General features: G+C 42.2%; 1 protein-coding gene across 2 annotated transcripts in view; it reads right to left on the bottom strand.

Annotated features, from left to right (window-relative positions):
* PRKG2 (protein kinase cGMP-dependent 2) overlaps nucleotides 1-15080 on the bottom strand; it is a 101010-nt gene that overhangs the window by 28733 nt on the left and 57197 nt on the right. The window contains exons 10-13 of one of the 2 annotated variants that reach the window (XM_004703223.3): nucleotides 14107-14260; nucleotides 12213-12349; nucleotides 10795-10884; nucleotides 7687-7828 (exon numbers count right to left, since the gene is read on the bottom strand). In XM_004703223.3, the coding sequence (XP_004703280.1) occupies nucleotides 7687-7828; nucleotides 10795-10884; nucleotides 12213-12349; nucleotides 14107-14260 (523 nt within the window). Of the gene's footprint in view, nucleotides 1-7686; nucleotides 7829-10794; nucleotides 10885-12212; nucleotides 12350-14106; nucleotides 14261-15080 lie in introns of those variants that run through there. The other variant, XM_045284156.1, reaches the window with a different exon arrangement.

Here is a 15080-nt window from a genome sequence, read left to right as displayed (position 1 = left end):
TATGTTGATAAGGAATTGACAGAAATTCAAGTTGGAATTATAGGAGGATATGGCACAAGGGATATCATTGCCAATGTCAAATAGACTTTAGCTAAACATAGAATACCAGAAAGAGACTGATTTATGTTCCTAAAAGAGCTCAACTGATATTCGATGGGTATTGGACTGTGTGGATCATTAAAAAGTGCAGATACCATTGCAAAGAATGGCAATTCCATTGTAGCTGTTGTTTGGTGCCATTGAGTTGTTCAGATCCACAGTGACCATAACAGAATGAAGCCCCGCACGGAAGATTTGCTTAATGCAATATGTCTTTTGATCCCTTGACTGCTGCTTCCATAAGCATTGGTTCTGAATCCAAGCAAGACATAGTCCTTGACAACTTCTACCTTTCCTCCATTTATTATGATGCTACCTATTGGTCCACTCGTGAGGTCTTCCTTACATTGAGTTGTACTTCATACTGAAGGCTACAATCCTGGATCTTCACTAGCAAGTGCTTCAATTCCTCCTCATGTTCAGCAAGCAAGGTTGTGTCATCTGCATATCACAGGTTGTTAAAAAGCCTTCCTCCAATCCTGATGTCTCACTCTTCTTCATACAATCTAGCTTTCTCTGATGATTTGTTCGGCATACAGATGGAACAAGTATGGTGAGAGGACAGAACCCTAGCACATACTTTTCCTGATTTCAAAACCATGCAGTATTCCCTTGTCCTGCTTGCATGACTGCCTTTTGATCCATGTACAAATTCTGAGAGTACAATGAAGGGTCTGGAATTCCCATGGCTCTCAAGGTTATCGACAGTTTATTATGGTCCACACAGTCAAATGCCTTGGCATAGTTGATGCAACACATCTTTCCAGTATTCTCTGCTTTGAGCCAAGATCCATCTAACATCAAAAATGATATCCCTTATTCCATGTCCTCTTCTGAATCCAGTCTGAACTTCTGGCAGTTCCTTGTCAATGAACTGCTACAACTGCCAACCTTGACAACATTCAAGCCATCAACCATACCAACGGTCAACATTCGTTTTCTCTGTATGTTTCTTAGAAAATATCGTACTCTCCATAAGTAAGATGAAGTGGCTCTGTTACCATGTACTATTGAAAAACATGAAAGCTGACTCCTGGCTTTTGGTTGATGTGTAGTTCTAACTTGAGGAAGGAGCATAATCGTTTAAGATGTTAAATGATGAACTGCCCCAGAGATTTTTTTCCCAATCCCTTATGAAATGCTAATTATGGCATACCTCTTGCTTGATTGAAAACAAAGTGGGTTTGTTTTCAACTTTTTTGTCAGATATTTTCATATTTTCCTTTATTCATTATAACCAAAAGGGCTCTTAACCATTATTGCCCTCATCAACTCTACCTAGCCTTGAAACTGGAGAAAGATTTAGACTATTAGGGAGTGTGAAAGCAGGGAGTAGTGCGTTGAGAGTCTTCATAACCCTTTAACAATACCTGCTTACGCTTCACCCTGGTCATGCTGTAAGTTAGGCATTAGGCTGCTATTTGCAAGGTTAGTGATTGACACCCACCAGCCACTCCACACAAGAACAATGATAAGATCCTCTCCCATAAAAATGAATAATCTCTGAGATCCTAATAGGGTAACAATTAGTCAGAATTGATTCATAGCCCGAAGTTCGGTTTTTGACTAATTCTTCATCCCTACCTATTGTGTTTCTAATGAAGACAGAACCTGAACTCAGGTTGGAATTCCTGTGCAGTAGATCAGGCAGGCCAACTCAGTCATGGCTTGACAACTAGAGTAGAAAACTTCACATCCCACTACTAGCCCATTCCCTGTAATTATTGTGGAAGCACAGACTTCTACAGGCTGCAGAGAGACACTTCCAAAATACAGCTCTGTCTCATTTAGATTTCCCCTTGGTTTTTACTATTTTTTTTCTCTGCTGGACAAAAATCAACCCCTCCCTTACCTTTTATTCAATAGATATGTAATCCTTCACAAATACTTCCAAGAAACCATGCTGGAAAATTAAAATGCCACTCATAGAATGAGACTAAAATCACCCGAAAAACAAAATTGCTATTGAGTCTCTTCTGACTTACTGAGATTTCATGCTTGTCAGAGAGAGCTCTTCTTCAGGAGGTTGTCCTTGGCTGATTTACCAGAAGCAGATCACCAGGCCTTTCTGCTGAAGAGCCTCTGAACTCTCAGACTTTCAGCTAGCAAGTATGTTCATTATTTGTGCCACGCATGAAATCCAATGTCACTTTACAAGGAGTGTTTCATCCTCAAAGACATTTAGACCCAAGCTAGGATGGCCACTACTGTCTTGACTCAGGTAACCCAACTCCACCCCCATTCTTACTTGAAAAGGAAGATATGCTTAGCCAACCCATCCCTCCTGAACTTACAGCAAACAACCGAAATCCTATTTCTGAATAATTGCTGAAATGTGCGTAATGGACCATATTAGATAAATTTTTGTTAATAATCAGTCCCCAGCTCTTGAGAACAATGTTCTACAAGGCTATTAGATCAAGCTTCTTAATTATGCACATTGTCTAAAGTTTTAGTGATTTCAATGCTCTCTCAATTACTGAAAAGTGTCTTAAAATTCCCTACATTTGATCATATTGCTTCATTAGTTCTATGAAATTCTGTTTTTAATATTTGAAGCATTTTTATTAGGAAATTAACGTATTGGGATTTATATCTATTGAGAAATGAACCTTTCATCATTATGAAGTAACCCTCTTTATCTTCAGTAATACATGTCTGTTATTATTATAGAAGGGTCCCACTTATCTGTCACTTTGTTGAACTGTGGTGACTTGTATGTTGTGGTGATGCTGGAAGCTATGTCCCTGGTATTTAAAGGACCATTAGGTTCACCAAAGGTGAACAGGTTTCATCAGAACTTCCAGACTAAGAAGTTGAAGTAGAAGACATAGGCTATCTACATCTGAGGGGTTAGTCACTAAAACTCTTACGAATGGCAACAAAACACTGTCAAATATAGTGCCCAAAGATGAGCACCTCTGGTTGTCACACTCACAATACAAGTGAGGAGGAGGTGCCTTCTCAAAGGAGAGTAAACTTCTGGAACCATCCCTTGATGATGAGGCATGACTCAAAACAGGAGAAAAAGACACGAACATCTATTGATAGTCAGAACATGGAATGTAGCATGTATGGATTGAAGAAAATGATAAGTAATCAAAAATTAAATGGAAGAAATATAGCCTAGGTATAGGTGAGCTGAAACGGAGTGGAATTGGCCCTTTTTAATCTAACAGTCTTATGGTTTACTATGCTGCAAATGGAAAATTCCAGCCCAATAGGGTGGTATGCATAATCAAAAATAACATTTCAAAATCTATCTTGAGTACAATGGTGTCTGTAATAGGATAGTATCTATATGCATAAAAGGAAATCCACATAAAACAAGCATAATCCAAATTTATGCACCGTTCACTAAAACCTGTGACGACAAAAATTGAAGAATTCTACCAACTTTTTCAGTCTGAAATGTATCAAACCCACAATCAAGATGCATTGATGATATTGTTGGCTGGAACACAAAAGATGGGCACAAAGAGGAAGGGACAGCTATTGGAAATTATCACCTTGGTGATAGAAACAAAGCGTGAGACCCCACGGTAGACTTTTGTACTACCAGTGTTTCTTTATTGCAAACGTTTTTTTCCAACAACGTAAATGGTGACTGCACCCATGAACCTCACCAGCTGGATTGCATAAAATCAAATGTACCACTGCTGTAATAAATGGAGACGCTCAGTGGAAGAAATCATCAGTTGCTCATACGTAGGATCAGGTTGAAGTTGAAGAAAATGAAAACAAGTCCAAGGGAACCAAACTATGACTTTGAGAATTGTGATAGTTAGGGTTTATACTAACTTGGGTGGGCAAGGATTCTCCCATGATATGATCTAACCTAGTGTGGTCAACTCCACGATGGAATCTTCCATGAAGAAACCACACAGCTGTGGGGAAAATATAGCAGCTTAATCTGGTCAGAGCCTTGGTAGATTGAGGGAGATTTCATTTAGGGTGTGGTAGTAAGATAACTGTATGACAACTTGAAGATATATAAAAATGTAGGGGTGGTATCCAACTTATCAATCAGGTCACCTCCTGGCGATGCCTGCATAGAGGTGTGGCTTCTCATAAGGAGGGCCATGGGAGCCTCCCTCCTTCTTTGCCCTCACTTTCTTGCTTGCTGGCCTTCTGGAGAGCTGCCGGAGCCCTGCTATTCTTCCACCGATCTTACATCCACTCAACTTTGCACCCACAGACCTGGAATCTGTGTCATTGAATGTGGCTGTGTGAGTCTGTAGAGGGACTTATGGAATGGTGCCAGACTTATAGACTTGAGTTGGATTGGGCTGGAATGTTTTCTCTATATATAATTATTTCTGGATATAAAGTTCTTTCTGATGCATAAAAGAGTGTCACTGGTTTTGTTTCTCTAGTCAACCGGACCTAACCTGTAGGGTGTGGCCAGTTTTAGTATAAATTGACAGTATATGGAAGCTAGCAGATATCTACGACTGGAATGCTGTGTCTGGAATGCTGTGTCTGGCTTGTTGACCTCCTGTTATAAAGCCAGTCAATCTGAGGACCCATCAGAGGACTGCCCGTTGCAGGTTCATGCAACTTGGCATCCACTAAGGCTTTGATCTTCCTGCTTCATCTTCCTATTCCTGTGCATCAGTCTCAGCAACTCCAAGAGTGAAGGAAAGCTCCAAGCTTACATCTGACCCAGGGACTTGAATCGGCCTGGACTAATCCACTTCCACAACGGTGTGAGGCATTTCTTCATATAAATCACTCTCTGTATGCATACTCATATAAGTGTCATTGGTTTTGTTTCTCTAGAGAACCCAGCCTAACACAAATACCTGAATTCTGAGAACAACATCTCAAGAATAGAGCTGACACATTGAATGATAAATGACAAAAGACCTGACCCTATGGGATGATGTCAAGAACATCACACATGAGGAAAGCAAAATGTCATTAAAAAGAGAGGAACACAGCAAATCTGGGTGGAGATCAGAAAAGACTCTGAAACTGCTCTTGACTGTAGATCAGCTTGGCAAATGGAAGAAATGATGAAGTCAAGAGTGGAATAGCAGATTTCAAAGGACAGCTTGAGAAGACAAAGTAAACATTATAATGAAACAATAAGACTCGTGTTGTAATATTGAAAGATTCAGTGGACAACATATTGACTGATGTAGGAAGCATTAAAAGATGTAATGTATACGCAGTCATTGTACTTCCTAGGTTGTTAAATTTCTTTAAAGATTCAATGAAAGGTTCCCTTGAGTTGGTTCCAATTTACAGTGACCCCACATATAACAGAATGACCCGCTACCTGGTCCAGCACCACCTCACAGTCCTTGCTACACTTGAGCCCATTTTGGCAGCTACTGTCTCCATCCATATCCTGAGGGTTTTCCTCTTTTTTTGCTGTCCTTTTATTTTACCAAAGATGATGTTCTCTTCCAGAGAATGGTCTCTCCGGATAACATGCCCAAAGCATGTACATGAAATCTCGCCATCGTCACTCTTATGGAGCATTCTGGTTGCACTTCTAAGACAGACGTGTGTGTTATTTTGGCCACCCATAGTTCTTTCGATTTTCTTTTCCAATACCGTAATTCAGATGCGTCAATTCTTTTTTGGTCTTCCTTGACCAATGTCTAAATTCTACGTGCAGATTGTGAAAATCAAAACCAAACTTATTGTCACTGAGTCAACTACAACTCATAGCAGCTCTATGGCACAGAACAGAAGTAACCATTTGGATTTCTGGAACTTTAAATTAGTTCCAATTCATAGAAATCCTGTACCACCCTCGTGTGTGTGTGTGTGTGTGTGTGTGTGTGTGTGTGTGTGTGTGTGTTTAAGCCCATTGCCACAGTCACTGTGTTAGTCCATATCTTTAAGGGTCTTTCTTTTTTTTTTTTAAACAGAGTTATTTGTCTCCCACAGAGTAGCAGGTGTTTTTGAACTGATGACCTTGAGTTTAGCAGCTCAACTCATAACCTACTAGCCACTGGGCCTCCAAACATACATGAGATGATTGAAAATACTATGGCTTGGGTGAGGCACACCTTAGTTCTCAAAGTGTCATCCTTGCTCTTTGATCTTTTAACGAGTGGTCTTCTCCAATAGATTTACTCAATGCAGTGTTTCATTTGGTTTCTTGACTGCTGTCTCCAGGAATTCATTGAGTGGTGGTCATTAGTATTTCTTCATGTGATAATTCTGATGAGAGTAGTGTGATAGTTTGTTTGGTTTTGGGTTTTTGCCAACATGGCACCTATAAGAAGATATGGGTGGAGTTTAACTGGTCAATCAGGTCACAGCCTAACGACCTCCCTTGGAGTTGAGACCAAGGTAGATGACCTCTCTCACTTTCTGCCTTCACCTTCCTGCTTGCTAGCCATCCTGAGAGCTGCTAGATCCCGGCCACGTTTCCATTGACAGTGGAGCCACGTGACTTTGCATCCACTGGCCTGTGATCTTCCTGCATTCTGCATCATTGCATATGATGTGTGAGTCTGAAGAGGGACTTACAGACTTGAGTTGGACTGGGCTGGGATGTTTTCTTGATATAGAATTACTTCTGGATAGAAAGCTCTGTTTTGCCCAAATATGAGTGCCACTGGATTTGTTTCTCTACTCAATCTGTCCTAACACATGTAGCTCTTTTAAAATATTTCTGGAAATGTTAAATTTAGAGATACTTCATTTCCCTGGGATATTGACAAAACAAACTCCCTGCCTGAGGCTATGCCCTTCCTCCGATACAAAGTGCTTTGATAAAATAGCAATTATGACTATCCAGTTTTATTAATAATGTGTCTCTAAATTCAGTTTCAGGTTGGCTAGCAACATTTGTCTTTAGTGTAACATGTAAGGAGGTTGATGTTGGCCACTGAGAGGTTACAAATATCACAAGTAAAATCTCTATTCTCAAGGTGCCCGTAGTTCAGTTTTGTTATTAAAGTCGCCTACAAAAAAATTCAAAGACAGACCAATAGTCATAGAGATGGTACAGGATTGGACAATGTTTTGTCCTGACGTACAGTCAGCATGAATCCAAACCGACTCCACAACAGCTAACAAGAGCAACCAACACTTAGATGCTGTCTCCTCTCCGTATCTTGACTCTGAATATGTTAGGGCTGCATTCAATCTTTCAAAGTTCAAGACCACACTGCCTTAAAGTCCATTCCGACACATACCACCCCTACAGGACAGAAAATTGGCCCCCAGGATTTCCAAGACGGTGTAATTACAAAGCAGCCTGACGCCTGAGGTAGCCTGAGGTAGCAGAAATATATGAAAACCGAGTTAAATTTCTTCAACACACATAATAGCAAACATCTCACTTTAAAGGCATTCCCTCGTGTGAATGCTCAGCAGACATCACCACGATGGCTGGCACATTTATGTTTCTACACAAACAGAGCGCAGTCAGAATATTGCTCTCGGAACCAAGCTAATCTCAAAGGCCACAGTCCTGCTCTCAGAACCCAGCAAATATCAAAGGTCACGCCCTCAGGGTGAAAATAACAATTGCCTACAAATGAAAAGAAAATTGCGACAGCACACCGTGGTGTTTGGGAAGCTCTGATGTCAGCCTGGAGGTGAGAGGAGTCAGCTTACCAATTTCAGGTAACCTTCGGCATCTAGAATTAAATTCTCGGGCTTCAGGTCTCTGTAGATAATACCCAGTCGATGCAGGTAATCAAATGCTTCTGTCACACAAGCTACACAGAACTTAGACGTGGATTCATTAAAGCTGCCCCTGCAACAGAAACATGTTCCCTGTTAATTCTCTGAACACTCACCTTGACTGTCTTGTCAGTCACTAGATTGGTGAGTTCGCTAATATAAATGTTTTACAGGACAGCGGTGCTAAAAAATATTTTATGCTTCCAATAAATTAAGCTGTCTACTGATTGTAATGAGATTTGGGGTGGCAGGACACCTGATGAATAAAAGAACCATATCATTAAACTCAAAATATTTGTATCCAAATAATTATTTCTAGCAATCATATGTGAATATGTAATGTGGAGAGATAAGAAAACTAGCACATTTATTTGGACATCAATGTCCAACACAGCACACACACTGGAGAAAATGCAACTATGTCAATGGAGAGTTGGAGTCTGACTTCTGCAATTAATTACTTAATGACAAAAATAACTTAAGAGATTCATTTCATTTCTGGTTTGTACATCATGTAACAATAACCTAAGCCAGCCTGCCACAGCACTTTCCTGCTTGATGCACTTTGATCAGATTAGAGCTGTCCTGTTATCAACATTGTGTGTGTGGTGGTGGTGGTGGGGTTTATATAATGGGATCTTAAAGTGGGGCGGGGATGGGCTGCATGGTTTAGTAGAAGAGTGTGGCTTGAAGTGAGAGAGCCTAGGTTTGCAGGCGGCTTCTTCCACTTATTGGTGGGCAAGTTGCTTCACTGATTTGAAGCTCACAATCCGCACCAGGACGATGAATTTGCTGCAGCCTGACCTGAATGCGACACAGTGCCTGACACTGAGTGGGAATTTCTTTTCGGAAATAGAGTTAGGTTTCCTAATACATGTGTTTGTTGAAACCAAGGTCATCTATGCCTAATCTTTTTCAAGTATCATGGAAGTCTCCTTCACCTTCTAGGTTCTCTCCACCTTTAGGCAACCAACCTTACATCTGCCCCTCGCTTATCAACAGAGTTAAGTTCCAAAGACCGGGTGGCCATGGGGAAACTGGTATTCTATAAGAGTTCCTGCTGTACTCCCTCCTTGGCACGTGTGTCCCGCTGTGGCTGCCTGTCCATCAGGCACCCTCGGTTTGCCTCGTGATGTGCATGGAATGGCTGGTCTCCCTCCCCAGCTACACCTTCCCCACAACTGTAGAGTCCACTGGAGTAGGGCTGGGGCTGCTGGTAGTGAAGGTTGCCCTCTGTCTTCAGAAAAGCAGGGACTTCTCACCACCTGTGCTGCAGACCCCACAAACCCTGGAGCCAAGCCTCTCTCCTTCCCCGGTCTACCAGCCCAGAGGTCCCGTCTCAGTGCCAGGCAGCTCCCAGACTGCCTGGCAGATAGGCCTTCGTCACCTGGACCTGCATAGGTTGGAGAGGGGACGGAGGCCTCTTTGGAAGAGGAAACTTCTGAGTATCCCAGTTAGCTCCTGCGGCCCTGCTTCCAGCGGCCTCCTTATAAACTAGCCACCCCCGCCTCCTACAAATTGCCTGTTCACCCCACACGCTCAGTGAGAGTGACAGGGCTCCTCCACCCACCCCAGATAAGTGGAACGTCCCTTGGTCTCAGTTGGCCTCATTCCCTCTCACAAACCTCATCTTCCTCTTCCTCCTTTGCCTCTCCACTGTCTCCTCATTCACACTCAAGAGTTTCTCCCCAGTGTCCGAATTGTTGATAAAGTCAATAAGTGAAGAGTAAGTGTATGTTTCTCACAGTGCAGACATCTTCAACTCAGTGGGGCCATGTTGCCTAGATGTAGGATTCCCAACCAGGACTACCCATCAGAATTGGTGAGAAGCATTATTATTATTATTAATTTCTGCAGTCCCAATCCCAAATTGAATCGTCATTCTCTAGCGATAAAGCACGGCATGTCATTGTTATAAAACTTTCTTTGTGATTGCAGTATGCAACCAAAGTGAAAACCATGGGCCCAGGTTAAAAAGTCTAAATGTTTGGGCTTGGGAAGGGTTTACCCTCCTTTTGCTACTATAAATAGACCCTCCACCACTGTGTCCCCGGCCCTAATCTTCTTCTCTAGCAGTTCTAATCCTCATCAACAAAGAATCTGATGATGATCCACATTTCCTACTTCTTCTTACACCAGTTTCCCAGCTTTTCTGCTTTACTAAAATTTTGTATCTTTAAAGTTTTCTCCACATTCTTCCTCTACCATCCAGTTTTTCTCTCCCATTCTCTGAACATACTATGTGCATACTCCTTTGGCATTTAATTACAAATGGCCACTTCTTTGTCATTATTTAGTGGCCAACTTAAATCATGAAATATTTTGAGATTGTATACATTATCTCCCCAAGCAACTGCTATATTGATCGGAGGGAAAGATTACATATTGGTCTCTTTTTATTAGAAAAGTATGCATTGCCGAGAGAATCACCATACTGCCCACTATCAGGTAGCAGTTGGTACTCAGCAAAGCTCTGTGGTTTTGACTGCGTGGAAACAGCCCTTTTGTAAAAGGGAATCGGTGAACAGCAGGCATCTTGCTCTGCTTTTCAGGGAGGGCTTAAGAATGGCCTGTCCCTTAGTCACACTGTGGGAGAACGATCCAGAATCAGAGCTGTCTGGGTTTATGTGCTGATTCTGTTCTGTAGTAAGCACATAATCTTACACTTTTTCCATTCCAAAAGGAGATAAAAATGATTACCTTGCAGAATGCTTATGATGCTCACTACCTTGGAGTCGATGTTGACTCCCAGGGCCCTACCAGACAGACTAGAACTGCCCCTTGAGGGTCTGGGACGGTCACTCTTAAAGGGAGTAGAAAGCCCAGTCCTTCTCCCATGGAGTAGCTGGTGGTTTCAAACTGCTGACCTAGCAGTTAGCAGCCCAATGAGGAACCACTACGCCACCATGTTAAACCTGGAAAGGCTCATTATTGTTATTAATTAACAAGGTTCCTTTATGACTCTTTAAATGATCCTATAGATCCTTTACACCAGGGTAGTTAGGCAAAAGCTGTTATGTACAATTTATTTTTCATTACCTGTCCCTTAATATACTCCATAGCTCCCCACCTAAGCAGGCCTCCAGAAGCATGTACACATATTTATTGTCCTTGAAAGTACGATATAACCTGTGAAGACAAAACACACCATTATCATTAGAAATCTACATGAAAACTCTCCTAAAATGGCTTAACTGTGCCATCAATAACATTTCGAACAGGGCTTCTCTCCGTACACGTGCCTTCTTTGGAAGTGTGCTCTGCCCTTTCCCATGGCTCTCCCCTTGCTTATGCCGATTCCCTTAACTAGACTGCCCCCAGCCCTTTCCCCAGGAACTGAACTTCATCTCGGTTTCATTGTAATGTGCGCGCACACACACACACACACACACACACACACACACACACACTTATCTAGCTATCCATTTTTCAACGTCAGAGTAGCTTAAAGCTACTTTCTCGAAAACCCAGCTTGTGATCCCACCTACCCGCTGTGACTTCTCCTTCTTTCTAAACCAGGGGCCACTGCACTCCCTTAGGGCCCACTTTGCAGGACCACGAGCGATGCTCGTGTCTTAGCGGCACTGGTTGATTGGGAGACTTTTGTTAAATGAAAGCTGCTATGACTCTGTGGCGACATGTGCTTTCCTCACCCTCGTCTAATTATTGAACATGTAAGGGCAGCCTGGAATCCTAATCAATATTAAGGTAATTGAATGATTATTGCTAAGATTTCTTGAATTCAGATTTCTTTTTAAGTTTGAAAAATAAAAGTTGGAAGCTCAGGATATAGTTCGACAGGTAGAAGCTTTCAGAAATGTGATTTAAAAATAAAAATCTTATTAATACTAGTGGCACTGTACACCCCCCAGAAACTACAGAAAATATATAATCTGGGGCTTTGATACATAGAACATAAATTGATTTAGACTATTAGTGCATGAATTCACAAATAAAAGGGGCTGTTGCCTAGAATTAGCTATATTTCTTCTCCAAACTCTAACTATAGCTGTAAGACCTATTAAGAAGATGGATCTCTGGATATTGAGGCATTGGTAGGACCATGTTTTGGTACCCGACAGCAGCCTACAGAGGCCCCAACCATCTCCAGTAAAAATGCAGACTGAGCATGGGCCCTGAAATGTTTCTGGTGAATTCTTGCTCCACGACTCCAAAAATTTAATTGGTTTTATATCATATATTGAGTCAAAATTATTCCTTAGTCATTTTTACGTGCATGCTTCCCTACCACTACCACTCCTATCCCCACTTTTTCCTTGAGCTTTGCTCAAGAATCAAAACATCTGGATAAGTCCTGGGCCCAGATTTCCAACTTTCACCATTCTAAAAACGACTGCTATGTGGAGAATTCTGCATAGGCCTTCCTCCCCCTCGTCTTCTGTCCCCTTGCACACAAACACTAGCACGCGAGTCCTGGCGGCTGAACGCTCACTCACTTCACGATGAACGGGGAGCACAGCTCTTCCAGGAGCCTCTTCTCTGAGTAAACATGCTCTTGCTGCTTCGTGTCAACGATGTGCCTCTTCCTGATACACTTCATGGCAAAAGCCACGTTCTCATTTTTCACTTTAACCTACAGAAACAGAAAGACTGAAAAGTTAGCTTATGTAGAGCTTTACAATGTCTTACCTATAACAGGTTAATATATAAGAGCTAGACTTTTTCACCTTCAAATAACATCAAATCATGTAAACCACTTAACTCTCTGAGAACTGATTTCCATGCGGGCATGCACACTGCCAAAGTAGTTCACAATAGGATGCTCAATGTTTTTTCCCATTAATCAAGGAGGGAAATAAGAAGCCCTCTGGTTAGAAGATTAAATGGTCAGAAATCTTGATGCACCTTTGATTGTATGACAAGCAAAAAACTTGAGAATTGCCCAAACATTGCTCTTTCTTGAATAGTCACTGCTTTGAATTTTCAAAAGAGAACATATAAATCAAGGTTTATGTCTGTCTTTCCAATATAGTCGCCGCTAGCCCTGTGCAGTTATTTAAAATAAACTAATTAGCCACACTGGGCACATTTCGAATGCTCAAAGACCCCTGGCGGCATCCACATTGAACAGTAGGTTGTTATCACCGCAAGGGGCTCTCCCCGAGAGACGTGCTCTGGAAGCCTACACCCGGTCCCCCTGAGAGCAAAGTACAAACTTATAAAACAGACAGTGGTTCAGAAGCCTTCAAAGTCCATAATCACACTATAGTTAACAAGCACTTAGATGGCACGGAAACCATTGTCTCCTATATGTTGCCTCCATCCGCCATTACTGCTACCCAGGATTCTTAAGTCTTTCGTGAAATGACTGCTTATCGACAAAACCAGACCTCAGCATCCCTCATTCCATCCTCCCACCTTTGCCGTCTTTGGTGAAAACTGTCACTGCAGATGGAGATGACCCTTCTCTCTCCGTGTGGCAGAATAACGTTTCCAAATCTCCTTTGCCCTCTTAAGAAGCCACCCCCTCCGCCTTCCCACCATCGTGGGTGAGGAACTGGCTAGGTGTGAGGTGCCTGACCCATCTTCCCTTGGCAGCACTTCGGTCCAGCTCGCCTTCAGGCCCATCCAGCAGATGGAGGGGCCGGCAGAGTTCCCGGAGGTTAGTTAGTGTGCAGGGAATTGGTAAAAATCTGCGGGGCAGAGGAGGGTGTGCTAACTGCCAAGGGTGCGAGGCCATCTGCCCCCGAAGGGCACCGTTTTATAGTTTCTTCAGAACACTTGGTCGAACAGCAGCACTTGGGCTGATCTTTGGAAGGAGCTTCTACGCTTCAGAGACGTGGTGATGTCAGGTCCTAACTCCCCGGCTGTCCTGGTAAACACCACAGAAGGCTGCTTGTCAAGCTTCCTCATGGGCTCATCTTCTTTTCTTTTGTTTGAGAGGAAAATTTTGAGCAATGCAAAAATAGCGGAATGAAAGCTCAACAAATCTAAATAGACTACCATGTGAGGACTAAGAGAGTTAACTGTAAATTTTCATTTGGATGTCACCTCCACTTTTTTCTACTATACAGAGAGATAATGTGTCCTCAGTAAATGGATAAACGTATCTTTTATATTTGATAGGCTTTGAGGGTGCATATTCCAATGATTACCATCAAGAGAAAGAATCCACAGAGGATGGAATGTAAGAAGCTGGAAATAGTTATAGTATTAAATGTTACTGCTACAAAGCAAAACACAATGCAGCATTCACTTCCTCGAGTTCATTTCAAAGCAGAGTTTTAGCTCGCAATAACAATTCACACATTCCTCTAAGATATACTGGAATAGCAAACAAAATTATAGTCAAAAGGCTTCTCTCAGATGCTTGAAACGTAAACCCCTTACAAGCTCAACTCTTCCGAACCCACCAACGCCCAGAGTTGCAATAATCTCAAGGTTCTGGAATGGGGATGACGCGGAAAATCTGGCCACCTTCTCCTTCAGCTGGATCATTTCCAGAGAGAGCGCTCTGGACAGCTGTCTGTTAGACATGGACCTCCTGTGGAAGAGAGGGGACACTTTAGATGCACCCCGCAGGCAGCCCAGGGCCACCCCACACGTAGATGCCACTCTTTTTTTTTTAACATTTTATTAGGGGCTCATACATCTGTTATTGCAATCCATACACACATCAATTGTGTAAAGCGCATTTGTACATCATTCTCAAAACATTTTCTCTCCACTTAAACCTCCGACATTAGGTCCTCATTTTTCCCCTCCCTCCCCCTCCCCCCTCCCTCATGAGCCCTTGATAGTTTATAAATTGGTATTTTGTCATATCTTGCCCTGTCCGACGTCTCCCTTCACCCACTTTTCGGTTGTCTGGCCCCCAGGGAGGAGGTCACATATAGTTCCTTGTAATCGGCTCCCTCTTTCCTACCCATTCTCCCTTTACCCTCCCTGTTTTGCCACTCTTAACAACAATCTCTTATCGGTCACAAAGTTGCCACAAAGATTATCTCCATTTTTATACCGGGGACTTAAAAAAAACTCATGGAAAAGTAGAATTAAAAGGCAATGTATTTTCCCATGGACTTTTTGAACTCCCCTTGTAGAATCAGACCCAAGTCCTTCTACAGAGAGAGAGAAAAAAACAAAAGAGGACACACACAAAAATGGAAGTGCGCACACAAGAAATAGATATATGTCAAACAGATTCAATGAGAATTAAAATGGGTAAATTTGGTGGTATGTAATATATACCGCTATAAAGCTTTAAAAAAATTAAACCTGAGAATGAGAGGGAGAGAATGAAACTGAGGAATAATTCCCTTTGCTCTTCAGGAGGGAGAGCACCACACTGAAAATCTGGGCTGCAG

The sequence above is a fragment of the Echinops telfairi genome, unplaced genomic scaffold (genome assembly GCF_000313985.2).
Source record: "Echinops telfairi isolate 266 unplaced genomic scaffold, ASM31398v2 ScPeMD7_7468;HRSCAF=8506_0, whole genome shotgun sequence".
Classification (NCBI taxonomy): domain Eukaryota; kingdom Metazoa; phylum Chordata; class Mammalia; order Afrosoricida; family Tenrecidae; genus Echinops; species Echinops telfairi.
Note: the sequence above shows the minus strand (reverse complement) of the source record. Positions and strands in the feature narration are given on the sequence as shown.